Here is a 22839-nt window from a genome sequence, read left to right as displayed (position 1 = left end):
AGCTAGAGCTGCTTAAACATTAGTCCAACTGTAACTTTAAGTATGTTTCTGTATCTGTGTGACGAGTCTGACCTCTATGACTTCAGTCTGGGCGTGTTTGGTCCAGAAGGCCTGCGGCGGCGTCGTGCAGCTCACTGCTACAAAGGTGTTGGGTTTTCGGTCCAGAGAAGGAGTCACCAGGTCTGTGCATGCTGGGTGAGAAAACACAAGCAAATCAAGCCAAGAGGCAAGCAGGAAGACTCTCTGAAGGCACTTGTGGTTGCAGAGGCAGTCTTGCAGCTGCGAGGTTGGAGAGTTTGTTTCAAAATGTTTGGATTGATTACACATACTCATTAGCTCATAACCAGCTGACCATATACTCATATATTCTCACTGTCTGATATATTTCTGCTGCTGAGCTGCTGTTTTATGGAGATTTTCTGAATATATTTTGCTACCATAAGAGCAGACTCTGCTCTTATGGTAGTCACTGTCACTTGCAGTGAGTAGATCATGAACAGAGGCACTAACGACCACTAAATTTAAATACGGGTTATAAATGTCACGGACAGCCATCATAAATGCTCATATTACTCACCCACACTGAATTCCAGCACAGGTTCATCTGGGTCCTGACTATTTCCTGCAAAGTAACACAAACGTCATCATAACATTAAGTCAGAGAAACAGCATTTGAAGCTTTTGTACATGATAAATTATGCTTCAGTACTAAAAAACAAAGTCGACCAGCAGTTCATTTATTAAAATCATCTCCAGCTTCAACATTGAAGCTACTTTACGTCAATTTTGATTATGTTTAGATGAAAATGAAACTAGCACCCTTGTAATGTCTTTTTAAATTAAAGGTAAACACAGCTCAGACTTTCAAAAGGCTTTTATTTTGAAATACACAGAATGACTTGACGTGGAATGACAGCTTGAGGTATTATACTTCCCTTTAGATTAATAGCATGTCTGTAAAAAGGATGTTTTCCTGTAATCCCTTTCATGGCTATAAGCCATGTTTACCTTTGTAGGAAAGGTTTTTATTTTGATCAGATTAAATCAGACTGCCTTGATATTAAATGAGTGACAGTCTGACGTGTTATACTATCAAGGTAAAGGGAAATACGTCTGTGAAAACAGGACGTTTCCTTGTAATCTGTTTGTAAATTAAAGGTAAAAAACTCATAACAGACATTTCAAAGGCTTTTATTTTGAAATACAAAATCTGACCATTTTGATAATGCGTGAATATCTCAGGGATGCTTTATCAGTGTGAGTTGGACTTATTTGACCTTTTTCTAAACCTAACCTCCTTAAATGTGACCAAACTATATTTGACACTATTTTGCTAAAATGCACAAAACACTAAAAAGTTTCTGACTCTAGCTCAGTTTCCACGATATTCTGACCTGCGAGCGCCAAGCTGATCATCTCATTGGACAGCTCCAGTGTGTTGGCTCGGTACACCGACCACGGCCTCTGCGTCCTCGAGCCGCTGCGCTCCCTGCCCCCCGCCATGCCTGTCTGGGAGGAGCGAGTGACGGCAGGAGGCCTAAACACACACCGTCACGCGTGCAGTCGCACACTCCCATGTGATGTGACCCTCCACCTGCACAGATCCACGGCGGCGCCAAGGAAACGCTTCACCTCTCTACAAAGGACAAGAGCGGAGAGAAGAGGAGAGGTGAGGGATGTTTACCAACCAGAATTTACAGCAATGTTATATCTTTTAAAAATGACTTTTGTCCTTAAGGCATCAATGATCAGTTGGAGTTCCAAAACCCAGAACAACATACACCTATGTCCCCATCATCTGAGGGCTGTGCCATGAAGTCGGATTAGCAGATTTGTAGCTATGTTGAGCTTGAAGTCTTCAGCTTTGATCGCCATAGTAACTTATGCTGAACACATAACTTGGTCCAGAGCAATCAATCAAGTTAATTTCACTTTGATCTCCTGACTACAGTTATCTCCACATCTTGTTTACCAGGCTGTGAGACAGTCAGCTTCAATGTTTCAAAGTATCCAGTTTAAAGTTTCACAGATCTGACGTGCAGCCAGTAATTAATTAAAGTTAAAATGTTTATGTTACCGATCTCTGCACCAAATCTAATGATTAATGATTTTCTGGGGTATTAATGTTGTCCTATTTACAATCAAATTTGCATTTCACTTTTTTATTTTTTGTATTTATATTTTTTATGTTCGTTATACATTTTTTCACCTTTTATCATTACATGCTAACGTGTCCGATCAGGGTAGGGGGCGCTCACAGGGATTCTTTGTGTAAAAGAAGAGTGAAATACCCCTTTTTATGTAAACATACACCAGGCCTAGAGAGCTCGGCTTAACAGAGGAAGCTGACAACCACCGTTGTGATACTGGTCATCTTGTACTAGGGTAGAGCAAAGAAAGCTTGCTGTTGTTGACCTTTTTGAATCGTGGTATACCCCTCAGATCACAGTCGATCACAATCATCACACAGCATGTTGATCCTTTAACATAAAGTTAATTCTAAGAAGCAAATTAGAGAAAACATCAACTAACTGCTATATTTATCTATATTCTTTTCAAGCATTTAACAGCAACATCTGTTGTGGCATTTATTTATTTATTTTAATTTTGGCAGTTTTGGTCCTCTATAAATACATAAATAAACTGCACTGCTGTTTTAGACTGTTTATGCTTTATTCTCTGTTTAATACGCTTGACTTGTTTAGTCTGATTAGACTTATATAGTCCATTTAATCTATTGTGATAACAAGTTTGTTTGCACAAACAGAGGAGTCAGAGAATTCGTGGTTTATGGACACTAGCTGGACATCATCAGGACGACGTCTTTCAAGAGAAACAAAATCTAAAAACTGCATGTGGTGTAGTTTCGACATAAATTCCAACAAATACAATAATGAAAGTGTTTGAAGAACAGAAATGAGGAACGAGTCACAGAAAGTAAAACTTACAGGAGAAACTGAAAATATTGGATGTGACTTTTGGGGTCGAGAACTCGAGCCTTTATTCACAATGGCCGCCGACGCAGCCTGCAGCATAAGTTCTTCTAAGGCTCAGCTCGTCTTCCTCCAGCTTATTTAATATTCTGCTTGTGTGCTCATGTTCTGCTTCAACCGTCCACCCTTTTTGTTGCTGGAAGAATCTGATTTCACTAACAGGGATCGATCAATACGGCATCATCTCAGCATCTCAGAAACATGCAGCAACTTTCTGTGGCTCTCACTTTCACATCAGGGTCACAACACAACACAGCAATACATTCAATAATTTAATCATATGCAAATCTCTCCATGCAAATACAAAACAGACAGCCAGAGCGGAGATGGCCCCTTGCAGCATGTTCAGGGTAAAGAAGGTCAAAAGCATCACATTAATTTTCATGAGGACACAAACAGAAAATCTTGTTTTTACAAATATGAATCAGCTGCAGGTTCAGTGTCTGCGCGAGCAGCAGAATTTAAATGAGCGAGCATCCTCTTTTCCCACCGTGGGCCTTCATTACTGCTTCATTCACTGAGACACACACACCCAAAATGTATCTGCTATTCATTTAACCCAACCACCACAGAAGTGCACATGTGCTACATGCACAAGGTTGAGCTGTGCCCCCTTTTAAAGGTGATGTATATTCACTAAATGAGGGGTGTCAAACATAAGGCCCAGGGCCTGACATGAGGGCTGAAGTGAAGACTGAAGTAGGCCGTAAGGACTCCAATCCAGTCCACTGGACAGCTTTGAAAAAATGTGAAGAACAGTGATTTTGGATTTTTAACTGTGTTTTCATTAATTTTGCAGCTTTTCCTAATTTTAGACCCCTGCACATAGATTTTATTACCAAAGTAATTAACCCATAAACAATGACATGACATAAAAAATTGGTTTTTTCACAGTCTAAGATAAGATAAGATAAGATAACCTTTATTAGTCCCACACGTGGGGGATTTGTTTTGTCACAGCAGGAAGTGGACAGTGCAAAAGTTATGAGGCAAAAATTAGAATACAATAAGAATAAATACAGTACACAACTGTACAGAATAGAATAAAATACTATATACAGTAGAATAAAATAAAATAAATATACAATAAGATAAAAATAGAATACAAATACAAATGCTATATACAACTGTCTATTAAAGAAATCAGCTTTTTCTGTTTTGTTTTGTTGGGCTCAGCTTCTTTTCTCATATTAAGATATATCAGGGACCACATGAGTTGTTAAACTTATTTACATATTTATGTTACATTTATGAAATGAATATGGCCCAATTTTTTTTTTCTTTTTCACTTTTGGTTTTTAAATTCAGTTGAGTTTCAGGTAGCTTTCTGAGCTTTTAAAAAAAAAAAAAAATTATTACAGCATTTTTGGAATAATGTCAGGAAAGCTTAAGGAAAATCAGGACACGTATAACAATATAACAAGAACATTTGACAGCACTTGGCTCTCTATCTTGTAGACATCTCATCAGACAGTTTGTGATAACAAATTTAACCAAAATATACAAATACCAAAACTATGTATATTTATTTTATTTTACCCAAGTTCCCAAAGTTTTTTCAAAGGTCTATTAGTAGTTTTTATTTTATTCAACTACACTGTTTTAGTTTAGTTTAATTTAACGACAGTAACCTTGGTGTAGACTCGAGGGTACTTGTATCTAAGCCATGAACATCAATCCTGTCCAGTGAATCAGGGCCGTTTACTGCTGACACAACACAGGAGCAGCCTAGGTGAATACAGCACATCTGCTGGTTAAATAACATATCAACTTTTTATTAGCACTATTTATGTCTTTCATAAAAACTGTTTTTATGAAGGGTTTATGAAAGACAGTCCGCCGTGTCCTGCTGTGTCCCAGAAATCAAAACATCAGACTGCTTCCAGGAAGACTGGCCGTCAGCTCAGGACCAGGAATGTTTGGAAGCAAATAATTCAATTCAAATCACACAGCAACATTAAGGACTAACCTCAAGCGGTGCATTGTGGACTAGACCAACATCAATAACCATAGTTTTTAAGGTTTCCATTTTTGTTTATGTCTAAAGTTGTTGCAGTGCTGCTTTTGTTTGTTTTTAAAAAACCTCAGTCAGATCATCTGTAGATTTCAACGTGCTACTTACAAATTTTTCAGAGGTGAAAGAATGTGGACCATTTTTAACGGTGGTAATGGTGTTTGTCTGCTTTAGGGGACTAAAGAACAAACTGAAAAGGCCACTCAGAAGGTTTTGAAGGTAAAGAACTTGAAAATTCTGCAAATACCTCAACCTAGCATGAACTTCACGTGCTGAAGACACAAACTAACAACTGGAAACCCAGTTCTTTAGTAACATCCATTAACATTTAATTTCTGACTGTGTTAAACTGGAAAAGAAAAAATATTTTTTGCTCTGCCCCTCAAATGCAAAGCTTAAGTCTACACTTCTTGCACCTCCAACACTCCACATGGTGTCACAGTCCAAACACGTCCCAGGCTATGTTGTCTCATATATGGATATGTTGATAGTGTGAAAGAGTGAAGAGCGTATCTGTCCGTGTGTGTGTGTGTGTGTGTGTGTGTGTGTGTGTGTGTGTGTGTGTGTGTGTGTGTGTGTGTGTGAACATGCTCTGTCAGCCTCCTGAGCCCCAGCACGTCTGCATAAACAGTGGAAAATACATAAGAGCACAGTTTGTGTCTGTGTGTGAGCTCTCGCTGCTTCACCAGAGCATTTTATGTGATGTTTTATGCCTGATGAACGTTCCCCATATGCCCATCTATTTTTTTTCCTCTGTTCTCCTGCTTATTTTTGTTATCCTTATATATGTCATCTTGAGCGTCTCACCAACATCTTGTCTGTCCATCGTTCTTCACCCCTGTACTTTTTTTTTTTTTTGCTCCACTCCTCTTTTGGGATTGTCCCCCTAAAGGTTTCGGTCTGTGTACAAGCAAATGTCCCACTCTTTCTCCTGCTTTTCTTCTCTTTGTCCCATTTTTGTAAAGAGCAATTAGCCTATTTACAGCAAAGCTGTCCACACGAGGGACTGTACCCAGCTCAGATGGAGGAGCACCGCGGTCTAGATTAACAATACACACAAGGAGATCTCTGCAGTATTTGGGTTGAGTTGTGCTCCATTTCCTACAGAAAAAAATAATCAAAATAATGTGTGGATAATCACACCTGTTTCTACAAAACAGCCTGACACTATGTGCTACACAAAAGCCCACTCACATTTAAACACACACTGTATATAAAAGATGGACTTAGCCACTGGGACATCACCCATTGGTTTTGGTCTAAGTGGTTAGAGAATTAGCAGTTTTACAGGTTAGTTGTTTGAAGCCAGAAATTAGCATATTTGGACGAGAGCATGGAGCACTAAGCTAACGATAGGAAGCTTAGACCTCAGTCATACACGCTAGAGACCAGTTAGAGACCCCTTGCAAACTTAGGTGGAGAGATAAAAACGGTTGTTCTGTGACCAGTTGGTGAGTGGTTGCTGAAGGGAACTACACCAAAAACCCCATTTTCATTAGTTTAGTTGCTAGCAGATTGCCCCAGTCATCCGGCATGCATATAAGCACTTGCTAACTACAAGCCAAGAGTTCGTAAAACTAGCAAAAAAACAAAAATAAAAAAAAAAAAAAACCCAAAAACTTTTAGTTATGAACCTGGTAAATCTGACAGTGCAGCAGGCAGATTTTGCTGGAAGTGTCTCTTAAAATAAGTAATGAGGTCTGACTGTCACTGAAAGGAATAAAAGACTCGAGCATTACAGCTGAGCCCAGTTATTACAGAGTAATCAAAAGATGGTATGTTCTTGCATTGAGCTACAAATAACTTAAAGTGGCTCATTAAGAAAAGTGTTAATGTATTTATCTTTGGAAAATATTAAAAAAATAACATACGGGAGTGCACAAAATGTGTTCCTTCAATTTCAGATGTTGAAAACTGGAACCATAAAACCGGCATTTTAACCAAAGAGGTCCAGAATGTGAGCTTAATTGTGGGTCTGGGTTAATAGTCGCTGGCCTACTTCCTGATGTATATGGTCCACCACTAACAGTGTTCCATTTCGGGCCTCTCAGATAGAGGTGCCCTACATCTGTCACTGCAAACAAGTGGAGCACTACCTGAAGGAAAATCTACCCTATTTGCATTTGCATTCAAATGTAGTTTTGCACTGGACTGTGAGCAGGATGCTGCGGGTCCAAATTTTCCTAACTACACCATGAGGTGGCTGACTACTCAATGAAATATTAACCAATAGGACACTGTAGCTGCAAAACTGATCATTAAAACATTAAAACCACTGACAGGCTAAATGAACAACACTGATCATCTTCTTCTCCTGGAAAACTTCAGTCCTGGCATTCAGGTGGATGCTATTTTGACACATACAAAATAAGCAAACCTCCCCCAGCTGGACAATTTGTCCTGCAAACCCACAAAACTCCTCCTCATGTTATTACACAGCATTTAACACTTACATTTGCAGAACTACACAAAGGAGAACAGCAAGTCACATTAATAAAACCCAACACCTAAGTAAAGGTTAAACCAGTAATTTCGAGCAAATTTGACTTAAATCAGGGGTCCCCAATCCCAGTCCACGAGGGCCGGTGTCCCTGCAGGTTTTAGATCTCACCCTGGGTCAACACACCTGAATCACATGATTAGTTCGTTACCAGGCCTCTGGAGAACTTCAAGACATGTTGAGAAGGTCATTTATCCATTTAAATCAGCTGTGATGGATCAAGGACATCTAAAACCTGAAGGGACACCGGCCCTCGTGGACTGGGATTGGGGACCCCTGACTTAAATAAACCAGACCACACATAGTATTGTCTTATTTTACTTTTAATAGCGTTCTCCTTTTGTGACATTTGTCGCTGATGCATATAAACAAGATATTTTTATTACTTTGGCTTTAGATTTTGATTCAAGAGCTGTATTTTTACTATTAGCATGGCTGCTTTTTAATCATTTGGCCTTAAATATCCCCTCCCTATGTAACTTCTGCCTGGTAATGAATGCATGTATAATTGGAGAGGAGTCAGTAAATGAATGCACAGCATGCATGTCAGGTTCAGACAGATTTAATACAGCTCTGTTTTAATGAGGTACAAAATTTAAGACCTGTGAAGACAAACTCATTTACAGTGGAGGTATTGTGCTTTTAGCTATTTTCTGTCACCTTATTTCCTTTCAGTGTTGTTAAGCACAGTCAAAGTGACCGTGCTTTTGATCTTTGAGGTCAAGATGACGTAAAAGTAATCACTCTGAGCCAAAAGAGGCTTTCAGAAACTCTAAATGCTCAGTTTCAGGCATTTTTTCTACTCTTGGCTCTGTATGATGTCAGAAAGAGTGCCAATGCGAGGAGCAACCTATCAGAATAAAGCTGCCATAAAGGAGGGAGGAACTAGAACAGTCTGAAGTAAGGGGGGTTCACAGAGGTCTGGTAAAGTTAAGGAGGGATTATTTTAAACTATAAACCATGCAAAGCTCCTCTAGTAGAGTCCAAGAGTAAAACTAAGGAGCTAGAAATTAGTGGAACAACTCTGTTTTAATATCAATCCAACAAATTTGGAGGGCATTTTCTAGAAACTGTGACAATTTGTTTTTCTAAGTTTGATAAATGGGAATCATACTGATAATTTATGCATAAAAAGTAGCAGCAAGGCATAATTTAACAATTTTTACTAATAAAATCATCTAATGCATCTGTTAAAAGCTGCAGTCACAGTATGTGCAGATACTATACAAAACAAAGTGCATCACAGTGAACAGTAAACATGCAATAACTGTGCACTCTATAACCTTAAAATGCTGCTTGTGAACTCGGACTCCAGCAGTCAGGATGGCTGCAGCTCCATCTCCCTAAAGATTTACACACACACACACACACACACACACACACACACACACACACACACACCGTGGCTCCAGTTCATTTTAATGACTGCAGCAAGTCTCCACTCCAAGTGCGTGCCTACCATCTGACCGGCTCACTATCAGCCAACTGTATCTGTACAACAGCTTTAGTATATTTAATGAACTCGTGCAAACTTTTACCTTTGAAAATAGGTGATATTTGTTGTTTTTAAATGAATTGTTTCCAGCATTTTAAGCTCTCTAAGCTTCTTAAGCAAAAGCTGTAGTTACATGAAAATGTCCATCTTATATTAGAAAACTAGTTGAGCCTGGTGTCAAACTGTAGGTAAAATTGTAAGTAGGCCTTTGGCAAGCTAACGAAAGCACATACAGCTAGCAAGCAAATGAGCTAATTCTCAGGGGGTCATGTAGGGAATTTATTTCCTATTTGACTGATTTTTGATTTTTTTTGATTTTTTAAAATTGGAATGAGATTTCAGGAAGAACCCTTGACCTCATGAGTAGTACTAAAGGCAACGACAATACCTCTGATTTAGCTTTCAGATCTACTGTCCCAGCAGTGGATAAAATAACAGCGGTGTGTGGATGAGTTCAGATAATCAGTCTTATTAAACGACTAATCAAACTATCAGCATTCCGAGCAATAGAAGAGTCTCTTTCTGAATTACATGAGGTCATTCAGCACTAATTAGATAGAAGAGATCTCTCTAATGAAAGAAGGAAAGGCCACTGAAGAGCAATCTGTAAACAGCCACAGAGTCATGAAAACACATGTTATAATCAAGAGCAGCTTCGTTCAGACCCTTCTGATTAGTCTTTAGATAAACTCAAAGTAGCAGGTGTGCCAGAAAATTCTGTACAACTTTATTTAATCATTTCAGAAGGTTTCAAATTAAGTTAAGGTAACAATCCAATCTGCTGCTGCAGTTTTAGCGATTTTTCCTCACCAATACATTCAGCTTTGTCCTGTAATTAGTTTCCACCTTTGGCAAGTTTCCATTAATCCGTGTAGATCGCCATGAGTATCAAATGTTTTTCCTAAGAGTCAGAAGAGAATTGGGGATGAGCACTTTTAAATAGGAGACCACTTTTCTAGGAGTGATCTACAGAAGGAGCTGAAACTGTCATGAGTGCTTACAGAAGATTTAAGATGATTTTAATGGTACTTTCACTACCATGACTACCTTCACAGCTGTATTTAATATTCATCTCCACTGCCTGAGACTTTTATCCCAAATAAAAAAAAAAAAATATACACTCACTGGCCACTTTATTGGGTACAACATGTCAACTGCTTGTTAATGCAAATATTTAAGATGACCTGCTGAAGTTCAAACTGAACATCAGAATGTAGATTAAATGATCTATTTAAGTGACTTTGAACGCAGCATAGTTATTGTTATAAGTATTACATAAACTGCTTTTCCCTCCACACAACACTCTGGTCCAAAAAACAGAAAATGTCTTGTTGATGTCAGAGGCCAGAGGAGAATGGCCAGCCTACTTCAAGCCGATACATTAACTCAAATAACCACTCATTACAACGAAGGTATGCAGAAGAGCATCTCAACAGCAGCAGAAGACCACACTAAGTGCTACTCTTAGCTAACAGCAGGAAACTGACGCTACAATTCACACAACATACCAAAATTAGACAGCAGAAGTTCAGAAAACTGTTGGCTGGTCCGTCGAGTTTCAATTTCTGCTGTGAAATTTGCTTTAAACAGCATGAAAGCATGGATCCATTGTGCCTTGTATCAACAGTTAAGGCTGCTGGTGGTGTAATGGTGTGGGGGATATTTTTTGGCATGCTTTAAGCCCCGAAATACAAATTGAGCAACTCCACAGCCAACCTGAGTGTTGTTGCTGACCATGTCCATCTCTTTATGACCACAGTGTACCTGCTTATGATGGCTGCTTCCAGCAGGATAACACGGCATGTCACGAAGCTCAGATCATCTCAAACTGGTTTGCCGAACATGACAATGAGTTCACTGTACTCAAATGAACCTCCACAGTCTCCAGATCTCAATCCTACAGAGCACCTTTGGGATTTTATCATGTCAATATGGATCACCATCTCTAAGGAATGCTTCCACCACCTCGTTGAATCTGTGCCACGTACAATTAAGACAGTTTTGAAGGCAAAGAGGATCAAACCTGGTGCAAGAATCAAAACATTTAAGGTGTCACCACCCCCCTAAAGAAAAGGTTTAATAGAAAGAATCTATCAGACTCTGTGCATCTCTGGTCTTTGTTTCTAGAAGAAAAAAAAATTCCAGCCTCTCAGCCAACTGAAGTCACTTTTTCCACTCCCAGGGCCAAAAAACACCAGGGTTTGAGAGGGCTCAAGATGTCCAATTTTCCTTATCAAAACTGGGCTCATACACACACTCCAAAACAAAAGTCCAGGCATTTAATGGGCAGCAGTTAGCGATCTCAATCCTTTCACTACCCAGAAATGGTCAAGTATATTTTCACCATTTCACAGATCTGCAAACAAATACTGCTTCCTGGCATTTTCCTTCTTCAGTTTGAGTTCACACTACATCCTGCCTAAAACAAACCCTCTCTGTATGGCCTGCAGCAGATGACAGTGACAGATTTAACTTCTTGAATCAATGCAGCAGGTCTGGAAATTCACTACAAACAAAAAACACCAAATGACAAACTTTTACAAAGGGGATAAACCCGCCATATAAGGCAGCTCCAAATTTGGCATGCTTCTATGTGTCAATGTAGGTTTCTGAGTCACATGAACCAGAGACACACATACACCGTATAAACACCACGGTTAATCCAGGCCAGAGCTCCTGACCTAAAACCCCTATCCAGGATTCACAAAGCGCATTCAGGTTAATTAGTGGTACAAACAGGCCTAAAGATCCATCAACAGCAGCAATTACAGGGAGGACTTGGGTACATCTCAAGTTTTACTGTGAAATACTGCAAGCAATAAAAGCCTCACTTAAGTTCTAGCTTATAATTTTTGTAGATCTGAAAACATTTGATCACCTCAGGTGGAAAACAATGACTTCTGTCATTTTCTTGTCCTTACTGGGAAACCATGTTCACAGTCAGACTCTCAAGGAATCATCCATAAAGAACAAGACAAAAAACAAAAACAAAAAACAAACCAATACACTACAACCACAAAAATTTTAAATTTTATGTTCTTCCAATTGCTTCCATTGTGGACGCAGCTTAACCAGAGAGGCTGATGAACAGCACATCTATTATTAGATATTAACTTATTAAGAAAATTTAGGCCTGCTGGTGAGTGCAGAAATGGCATTTACCTACCCCTACCCTATACTACTGCCATAATCAGAATTTAATTCTAGGGGAAAACACTGATTAGCAAAAAATAAAAAATAAAATAAATAATGTTAATTTTACTATTTTCTTCTTATTTTACGATTATAATATCATTTCCTGCAAACACAACTCATTTTAAGTCAGACATAACCTCCTCAGGAATAATCTTTTATGAAAAAGACCTATCACACTGGAAAAGTGTGGTCAAAATTAAGTTGGGTTGTTTATATATAAGATTGCAGTCAAGGTATCCTGTATGAAGCTAGTCATTTTAGTTTTGATGGCATTAAAGAGTAAGTCATAGAAAACTCTTAATTGTGCCATAATTTACTGGTTAATTAAAGAAAATCTTACAATTCCTACTTGTATTTAAGAAATCATTCAGGTCATTTTGCCAAGCAAAATCTTGTATTATTTAAATATTTAAAAGTAGTGAATTTGCATTTTTGTTTGGAAAAGAAGAAGATGTGTGAATGTAGTAAACTGTAGATGTGTTTATTCCTTCAATCACAGGATTATAATGATTATTTACAGCCCTCTTTAAGGAATAAATCCTTAATCCATCATTAATCACAATATTTAACATATGGGATAATAGCTGCTTTATTTCCATTTATTCCTGGAGAATTTGGTGGGTATCCAGCATGAATAGGATTAGAGATTTTAATCAGTAGATTGAGAAATCTTACTTGCTGTCATTTGGCAGAACAACGAGCCACTGAGAGCTCACAATGAACCTCTAGCATGACAAGAGTCCACAAAAAAAGGTCTCTCCACCCTTCAGCTCTCTCAGTCGCGAGTCTGAAACACATTTAGGTTTCTAACCCTGCTCACATTAGCCTTGGACACTGTCTGAGTGCATATTTATGTGTGTTTGGAGCTTCTGTCTTTGGCTTCATCCTCAGGCAGAAAAAGACAGATTTGGAAAGCATGAGCATGAGACTCAAGTTTGACCATACATGGTGAAACCTCCTTTTCACAGCGTGCTCTGTGCCATGAGGCCTTTCACACAGTGAGGACAAAGCCTTACAACACACGCTTTCATGGGAGAAGTGTGTTTGTGTCTGTCTGATCACATCTGTCAAACACTTTCTTCTAAATTTGGTTCTTCCTCGATGCAGAAGGGGGAAAAAAGCTTTATTCTGCCACATCATTAGCTGTCCAACACAGAGCTTGAGCTCTGACAGGTTTAATACTCATCATCGTTGTGTGCAGAGTGGATGGACTTCCTCGGAGATAAGAGGAAATCGTTTTCTCAAAATCACCGAATGTACAGTTTTGTATTTCATCTACCTTTGATATTGGATTGGATCCGGCTCTGCCCCAAAGTTGTTCCCTATCTGTGGAAGGTTATCAATCTACTGTTTATCTCAGCTGTAGGGGCTGGGTAAGAAACATCCACCTATCTTTACTCTGAGAAGGCTGTAAAACTCTATGACAGGATTCAGGTGCGTGTCTCACTTCTGACCAATGACAGTCATGCTGAGAGAAGTCTTTGAGCATATGCTGAGCTGCAGGCAGGACTGCTGTTAGCCTTCATTAGCTACAGTTAACTATCATCAGTTGCCGTTCACTGGCGTTAGCAAACATTTCTTTGAGGTGGCTTTAGCATTGTTGGAAACTCTTCATCAGAGGTAAAGTGCGATTTTTTTTTTTTTGCACACTTGAGTCCAACATTAACTAGAACGATATCAGCTTATTAGCTTAAATAATTACGACTATATCAGTAATAAATAAATGAGCATGTTTATGCAGTGCAGGAGATGAGGCAGGACATGAAGAGGATGACGACATTTTATTAAGTTGACCATCACGTCTCTTTCTGCATGCTTTAGTTTCTTGACACCCCAGATATAAATGATCATATAAACTATTACCCAGTGTGGCCGTTTAAATGGAGCTCTGTATCTTTATTCTTGGAGTCTACTAGAGCAGCTTTGCATAATTCAGTTTAAAATTTACCCCATATTAGTTCCTCTAAAAGAACATGTTGCCACGCTTATTTATTTACAGGAATAACTGTGGCGATATCTATAACTTTTATTATAATGGTGTTTGCGAAATTGAAAACTACACGTAAAAAAATACAAGTCAAATCTAAGGTTTGGTGACTTTGAACCAAAATAAGCTTTTATAAGCTTTTTAATGCTATATGTGAATTCATGTGCTAAGTTACACAAGTGTATGGCTCAATCCAGAGCAATGCATTTCCGAAATCACACAAAAGATTAAAGTTGCACAGACATAAAAATAAACTAGACGGATACACTTAATGCACAGAGACTCTAGGGAACACTGTGTTTAGATAGATTAAAACATTTTAGGAAAGGGTCAGATGGACATGGTTGTAGATGACATGTTAAACTACTTTCAGTTGTTGTAAAAAATAAATAAATAAATAAATAAATAAATAAATAAATAAAAACAATCCCACCATGAATATAGCTAATATTGTTCCAGTTTCAGCATGTGGATTTGGATTTGTTGGTGTTGCCCCAAGTTTCATCATCTTATAGTTTTCAGCTAATTCACTCCTAACATATGGCATCATTAATATGTGGCATAACTTCAGCTCCTATTTATCCCTAAAGTTTACTAGAGCAGCTTTCATGATTACAGAGCTGGGCGATATGAGATTTTTTCATATCACGATATGTTTTTTTCATTTCAGGCGATAACGATATCTATCACGATATAAGCCAAATAACTATATTTGTAAGATTTAAATGTGCCGTTGCTCACAAGTAAAATGTGAAATAATCAGCAGCTTGTTTTTATTTAAATATTTATTTCCCATAATAAGTTCAACAGGGTAGATGTACTTAAGGAACATGAGACTTTTTCAGATAAATAAAGGCAAATATTGCAAACTACACAAAAGGCAGCCGCTAAAGCGTTTAAGTTTCAAAATAGAACAAACGAAACAGACTAAATTGTCAATTCCACTTAGAAACAAAATATTAATTCTAAAAATAAATCTTAGTTTGTTTTACAGAAGAACAGACAAAACTGACTAACTTTTGTCAATATCAAATAAACTGAGAACTAAAAGGAAATTCTCAATCTCTCCTTGTTGTATAGCTGAGCTTTTCAAACAGTTTTAACAGTTACTTTAGTCTGACAAAAGCCGAATGACGAATTAGCGCTTCCAGTCAGAGACTGAGGCTACGTCCACACGTACACGGGTATTTTTGAAAACGGAGATTTTCCGTTTTCGTTTTAAAAAATAATCCCGTCCACACATAAAGGCAGAAATGAAGGAAAACGCTGCTATGAACATGCCAAAGCAGCAGGTGGCGCTAGATTCCTAACCGTGCAGAAATGTTGGCCAATCAGAAGTCTAGAAGCCTCGGTGGGAAAAAGTAAACAAAGCTGGGGCATAGAAGCAGAACCGAGTCGTATGTGTGGACGGACAGTAACTGTGTGTATATGTAAGCATTTAAACACTGCAGAGAGTAGAATTAACAGTAACAGTATTGTAGAAATTCATTTCACCGAAACAATAACGTGGCGCACAGTGTGACGCATGCACCAGTTTATTGTATTTCCAGACTTGCTTTCGGCACAATTTACAGTGCACGCTACTCTGTTTTTTGTCAGACTTGAAATAGCCGAAATACCTTCACACTACGGAACTTCTATGGCTCTTCCGTTCGACAATCTCTCCGGCATTGGAACCATCATCTGTTTTCTCTTCGGTCACGCTCGGTTGATTTTTCTAGTCGGCACACTCATTTCCTCCATTACCCGCTGGCTGCTTCCCAAACAAACACACGTGCGGCTTGGCACTTGTGCTGTACGTAACAAGTCACGCGACGTGACGCTGCGGCTGTGATTGGTTCGGCTCTGCGCTACTTAATTTGGATTGGCTGACCTTTTTTTTTTTATTTTAAGAGGACAAGAGCGGCGAGGTCTATCGCGATAGCTTAATTTCTCTATTGAGTAAAAGTTATATCGCGATACATATCGTTATCGTTCGATCGCATAGCTCTAATTCACAGCTAAAAATAAAAAAAATTTCTAACTCTTTAAGATAGCATTCTTCTTAAACAGCAGATGGGTGAGGCTTCTGTATCTCTATATATGTAGCTCCATATTAGGAATCTTACTCTTAATGACATGAAAAATATCCAAACCTAGGAAAAAAAAAAAAAAAAAGTGTGACTCTGAGTGTTTAAGGTAATGTGAAGTAGGGCTGGGCGATATATCGAGTTTTTTAAAAATATCAATATATTTTCATACGAGATATAAGATGTGACAATATCGTTTATATCGATATAGTATAAGTTACGTTATAATTATAGTTGTGGAGCCACAAGTTTGCCGCTCTTTCATCCACTTTTGTCTTTACGCAACGTTACTCGGCCTCGCCTCTCCTTCACTGAACACAGCTCCCCCTCCTCCATCGCTTCATCTGCAGGCAACGACAAGATGGACACGGCAAATCTCCGTTAACGAGTTACCGCGGATCGCCCCGTGCGTGGGGCTGGATGGCATCAACGTGATAGTGGGCTAACCGAGCTAACCGCGCTAACGACATGCATGGCCTAAAATCCTTTCATTTTCTCAAAAATAGACAGCGCGCCTTATGTATGAATTCTGGTTGTGCTTACTGACCGCGAACCGATTTTATGTGGTACACGGCGCTCAGCAATCTGTCAAAAAATGTTTTAGTTCGACTTTGGTAAGCTACGGAGCTGCACCGCTTGATGGATTGTCGGAGCATTACGGCTACCGAGGAGCCTCGCGGAGTGATACGTACTGTGCTTCAACGTAATATTACCGTATTGTGTGTGTATAAGGACCATAAATGGCACCTATTCAGAGACACGGTTACAAAGCAGATTTCAAACTCCAGGCTGTCAGTCACGCAGTAGAACTTGGGAACAGAGCAGCTGTGAAATCTGTCTCTTTGTTATTATGCTCAGCGTCTGTTAGTTTACATTTTGACTGCACAATTGTGAGCTTTTTGTTATGCACAAAAACAACATTGTTGTCTTTTATTTATGGAGCATGATTATTTAATAAATGCTCATAATTAACTATATAGTTATCATGTTGTTAACATTGCAATATCTATTATAAAAAGTAATCCTTCTGTATACAACATATGAGGATAAAATGGAACATCAGAGTGCCAACAAATATAATAAACTGTTTAACAGTATCAAAAATAATCCACTTTAGTTGTCTTCTGTGGTCATTCAGGCCCTTTCGGGGAGCAGATTGATTTGACCACTCTTAAAGTTTATGCTGTCTCTCTGATAGGTTTATTTTGGTTTTTCAGCCTAATGATGGCATCCCTGAGTTGTACTGACATCTCTTTGGACCTCATACTGAAAATCCACTCAACAGCTACCAAACAAAAGCTCATTACTTGGAATCAACTCCTGGGTTTTTGAAGTAACAAAGGAAACAGGCCTTGCCTGGCTATGAAACTGCTTTTCTGACTACTGTCCAATTACTTCTGAGCACCAGACCTTAGCACATATGCTCAGCAAGCAGAGAAGGCAAGACGAGTAGCAGCAAGAGCAACAAAAACAGTCAGTAAACTCAGAATTAACCCATCAGCAGAGCAACAAAAGCCTATCTGCACCTGTGTGAGTAACTCAGTCTGACTGTACGGCTCACTGAGGGAAGTGAATCTCTTGGTGCGTGACAAAACCTGCTGTCACTTTATTTTACTCAGACTTTCAGCGTGCAGCTGCAGTAAAGCAGCTCCTGAAGGAGCAGAGAAGAGGAGGACAGACCTGAGATAAATGGAGATAATGTTTTTAAAACACCCATAAACTCCAACAGCCCTTGACACAAATATGTGAATGTGAAAAGCTGCACAGATATAAATCCGTAAAAGTGATTCACTGTTTAAAAAAAAAAAAAAATCCAAAAAACCCCCCAAAAAGAAAACAAAAAAAAAATAATCTGAAGGTTAGCATTAAAGGATTAATAGATCCAGGGGAAGGAGTTAGCTCACATCTCTGACCCTCAGAGCAATGATCCATCACTCTGAGTTTTTAAGCACAGAGAAGCTTATTCTGTCTGTGATATACATGCAAAAACCTTTTTTAAAATATGAATAAATCAGTTCCTCTGCTGAGCTCGGGCTGATGTGTAACGTGATACGATGCTGCCCAGGCGTGCCGTGCCATTTACGGCCTTCATACTTTTAGAGGAAGCACCGACAACATGACGTTGGCTGCCAAAACTCTGTCGACTGTCGCCCAGCTGGTTCACAAAAGCACAACAATGTGAAACAGCAAGTGACAGTAATCAAGAGACCACACCACGCTATCTGTGCCACATCACACATGTAATAAACTCCACTCATACTCACAAATGTCTTTACTGTCTTTAGCAATCATTCAGTTAGAAGGTTACAAACACTTCTCTCAAAGAAGGCAAGACTTCATTTTGTGAAAAACCAGAGTGCGAGACAAAGAAATAAAGGACTGTTTTTGTCTTTATGCACCACTCAGATGTTATAATTAACAGGAAAAGGCTCAGTGGGTTGATTAAGAGTCATATTTCCACCAGTTTGTGCGGGTGGCGTGCTGTCATACTTTCACAACTCTTTTAGGGCTAAATATGGACAAAATAAACAGACACAGCCCGGCTGTCAATCACTATTTCTGAGCTTTATTTTTCTTTATTTTTCTTGACATCAAATACGAAAAGTCTCCATATGTTGCAAGAAACGACAAGCATGGGAGCTAGTTGAATCCCTCCTCCAACCCTGTTTTCCTGAGGGCAGATCAAATGTGCATATCTAACCTCACTGCACAAGTAGCTTACTTCTGAGCCCACAGTGTTTGTTGTGTATCTACTGGCCTCAAACAGCTCTAAGATATGGAGGAAACATAAGTAATGTAATTGTACATCACTGCCAGCTACAATCTTTTGGGGTTTCACAGCTACTCAGACAAAATAAGACACATGAGGACACAATATGTCTGATTGATTCATTGGATTTTAATTTCATTTCACTTTCAGTGATTATAGTTATTGTCTTGTGTTGTAAATCAAGCGCACCTTTTCTTTTACAGAGGTGCATTTTCACCTTTTCTTAAAAGCAGTTTAGTTCAGCTCAAGCAAACATAACAAAAGGGAACACCACCCCTAATTTTTCCATTTGCATCCTATTTAAATTTAAAGAACTCTAAAAGCTTGTTCACGTTAAATATTCAAGAATAAAATACTGACAGAAGCGGTCCTGATTCTGGCCATGTTGGTGCAGCCCTGAGACATGACTTTGTATATAAAACCATATGTGGGAAATTATTATGAATATGAATAAATGAAGGAATTAAAATGAACACTACCCGAGGCCTGTGCTGTGGGTTTTGTGGATTATGATGGCAGATCACTTTAAGGTCATGTCCTATGCTCACCACCATAACACCAGTATACATTTTTAGGTATTTGTCATGGATACAATAACGCTGCTGGGCATCAGCGTATCGATACAGGGACACCAAATACCAATATTTTATTAAATAAATTAAACTGTTCTGGGCATGCTATGAAAAAAAGGAGGGCTCAACTCATGCTTACATTAAATCAGCTCAACTGAAAAACCCTGGACACGCTTAGCTTCGATGATTAACCATAGCTAATTGCTGTATTATCAGAAACAGACGGCTTATAACCAACGGCTTGATCACATTTAATTGCAGACTGAGTCCATCTTATGGTAACATTTATGGCAGGTTTGAATGACAGTGTTAGTGTGGACACATGAAACAGTATTGACAACGTTTAACTTTGACAATATATGACAACATGATAATATTGTATTGAGTATTGTGATACTCTCCTAGCATGGGTGTCTGGTTATTCCCATGTCTGCTATCTAGTAACTAAAAAGAAAGCTGTTTCAACAAAGCTTTTAAAGAACAACTGAAAGGAATCTGATGATGACCGTAACAAACTTGTTTCACAGCTGGAGGCAACAACAACAACAAAAAAAGGCCATTGAGGCGATGAAGGCACGCGTACAGGAAATATTAGCAGCTGTTGAAAAGTAAACAAAAGACTCCACCCAGCACTTGATAGCAGCACAGAAAGAGGAAACTGTGGATTAAATGGTGGAAAAGCGGGGTTTAACCGGACTGTTAAAAAGCTCAAGCCAAGATAAGGTGGAGCTAAACTTAGGTCTTAAAATCCCAGGAAAAAAGACCACCTAGGATACGTTTGAGCTTACATTTGGCTCGTGCTGAATGTCTGGATATAATGTTTTTGTATAATTTGCTATTAACAATAAAATGCTGTTCAGGTTTTCTTTCACCATTTACTTTTAATATAAAATCCTACACTACTGAACAAGCACTCGCGCAGCACTGCAGCAGCTGTGTCGCCTTGTATTTAAGTGTTTTTAACCTCTCCAAACCTTTCTGTGCCACCACTAGGGCTGCCACAAACGATTATTTTGATAGTCGACTAGTCACCGATTATTTATGCGATTAGTCGACTAATCAGATCGTCATCCACTGGACATAAAACGTACAGCTTATTGCACCAGCAGCATCTGCTCTTATCATTAGCTTACAGCTTTAAGCTTTTAAGGTGCTAACTAAAAATAAAAAACAAGATGATAGTTTATTCAATTTTAATGAAATTTGCAGATTGTTTCGGTAAAGTTTAATAAACTCTTTGCTATCTAAAATATAACAGGGCACCGGAGTAAATTCTCCAGCATCTCACACTTCTGATAATCAGCTGTCTGCTTGACGTTTATTCAGCTGTGTAAAAACTACAACTTTAATCTCAGCCAAACTGATTTACTCAGCAACAAATAAAATACTAAAAAAAAAAAAAAAGCCAAACAACAACATTTTTAATTTATATAAGTGACTCATATATATTTAATCCGAGTAGCGAAAGACGGCGGTGGGCTTGAAAACAATTTGCCGGGAGTCCGGTGTTCTCACCGCGCTAGTGACCTAGCCCCCGGCTAGCTATCGAGCTAGTGGGTAACAGACGTCTCCGAAAATGTCGGAGCGCTTTTGAAAATATGTGGTGTCCTGATAAACTGAGCCGATATTTGAGGTTTACACAGCTACATTCTCACCTGAAAATATGTTAAACGTTTATTTTGTGACCCAGAAAGAATAATAAGAGTAACATTAAAACTAACTAGCTACCGCCATTGTTGGAAACTAAGCTGGGCCGCGCTATGAATTCTGGGACAAAGCTTCTTCTTCTTCTTCTTCCGGGTTTAACGGCAGGTGGCATCCTTGTACATGCAGTGCTGCCATCTTCTGTTTCAGTCCGTTATTACACTCTTAAATCCTGCTACTTATTCCCGCGTCTTTTGCGATCTTACAAAGCTTCAAACGACGCTTCGACTATTAAATCAGTCGTCGATGATTTTGATAGTCGACGTAATCGTGACTAGTCGACAAATCGTGGCAGCCCTAGCCACCACCACCTCTCGTAGCTAAACTTACAAAACCCTGGCTGACCTGTGAAGCTGATAACCAAGTTTGTGCAACACCTTAACCTACACTGCTGTGCGACACTGCAAATTTCGGATGAACCCAGCATCTCAGTTTCTTCCTCTTCTTGTCAATTTATGTGCATTTTTTACAGCAGATTTTTGTGTTTTGTATTTTGCTCACTGTATAAAGCCCTAAAGTGAAACCAAAAAGTAGGAACATATCCTGGATATATATATATCCTGCTTTATAGTTCAAGCCACAGGTGCCATGCTCGTTGGTTCTAGTGGTTTAGGTCTGTGGTCTCTCTGATATTTGTTGCCTACTCACAGTCTGCTGATGGGAAAACAGGAAAGAGGAAGTAATCTGATCTGGGGTCAGTGAGGACGATGTTCCAGGCACATATTACAATCTGAAAAACGGCAGCAGAAGGTCAGGGTTTTAGAGCTGATCTGATGTGTCCCTCTCACATCCGGAACTCTTAAATGAACCCACAGTCAGGGTTGGGTTAGCAGTTGCTCTTGCTGTTCATTTTCAATAGGGCTGAACGATATATCGCATTTGCGATAATATCGCTACATGATCAATTGCAATTTTCTAACCGCAAAGGCTGCGATTATACTCTGGACATGTCCAAATTCATGGGCTGCATCCTCCTGAGGCCGCATTTGTAGACCGATTACGTCACAGCGATGCGCTGAAGGCTGTCCAAATTCGTAGACTCCTCCGAATGCAGCCGACAAATGCGTCCTCCTTTTCCCCAAATTTGAAGGATGGGTCGGGTGTGTCCTTCGTGGCCCACCATATCCCAGAATTCATAGCGCGGCCCAGCCAAACTCCAGTTTCCAACAATGGCGGGCGCTACTAAGTTTTAAAATTACTCATCTTAATCTTTCTGCGTCACAAAATAAACTTTTAACATATTTTCAGGCGATAAAGTAGCTGTGTAAACATCAAATATCTGCTCGGTTTATCAAGATATCCCATATTTGCAAAAGTGCTTCGACGTTTTCGGAGGCGTCTGCTACCCACCAGCTCGATAGCTAGCCGGGAGCTCGAGGGTTACTGATGCGGCCGAGAACAGCACAACTCCCGGCACATCATTTGCAGATCACCGCGGAGTTTCACTGCTCGGGTTAAACGTAATATATAAGTCACTTAGACAACCTAAAAATGTTATTGTTGGGCTTTTTTCAGTGTTTTGTTTGTTCGTGAGTAAATC

General features: G+C 39.1%; 1 protein-coding gene across 17 annotated transcripts in view; it reads right to left on the bottom strand.

Moving 5' to 3' along the window:
• Window positions 1-22839, bottom strand: part of LOC102305355 (inositol polyphosphate-4-phosphatase type I A) — an 89893-nt gene that overhangs the window by 41501 nt on the left and 25553 nt on the right. For 15 of the 17 annotated variants that reach the window (XM_005920141.3, XM_005920146.3, XM_005920148.3 and 12 more), the window contains exons 2-4: window positions 1395-1636; window positions 578-622; window positions 73-191 (exon numbers count right to left, since the gene is read on the bottom strand). In XM_005920141.3, coding sequence (XP_005920203.1) covers window positions 73-191; window positions 578-622; window positions 1395-1503 — 273 coding nt within the window. In that variant the 5' untranslated portion in view covers window positions 1504-1636. Of the gene's footprint in view, window positions 1-72; window positions 192-577; window positions 623-1394; window positions 1637-8790; window positions 8811-9812; window positions 9904-22839 lie in introns of those variants that run through there. The other 2 variants (XM_042219799.1, XM_042219798.1) reach the window with 2 other exon arrangements.

The sequence above is a fragment of the Haplochromis burtoni genome, unplaced genomic scaffold (assembly GCF_018398535.1).
Source record: "Haplochromis burtoni strain Fernald_Lab_line unplaced genomic scaffold, NCSU_Asbu1 Contig_38, whole genome shotgun sequence".
NCBI lineage: Eukaryota > Metazoa > Chordata > Actinopteri > Cichliformes > Cichlidae > Haplochromis > Haplochromis burtoni.
Note: the sequence above shows the minus strand (reverse complement) of the source record. Positions and strands in the feature narration are given on the sequence as shown.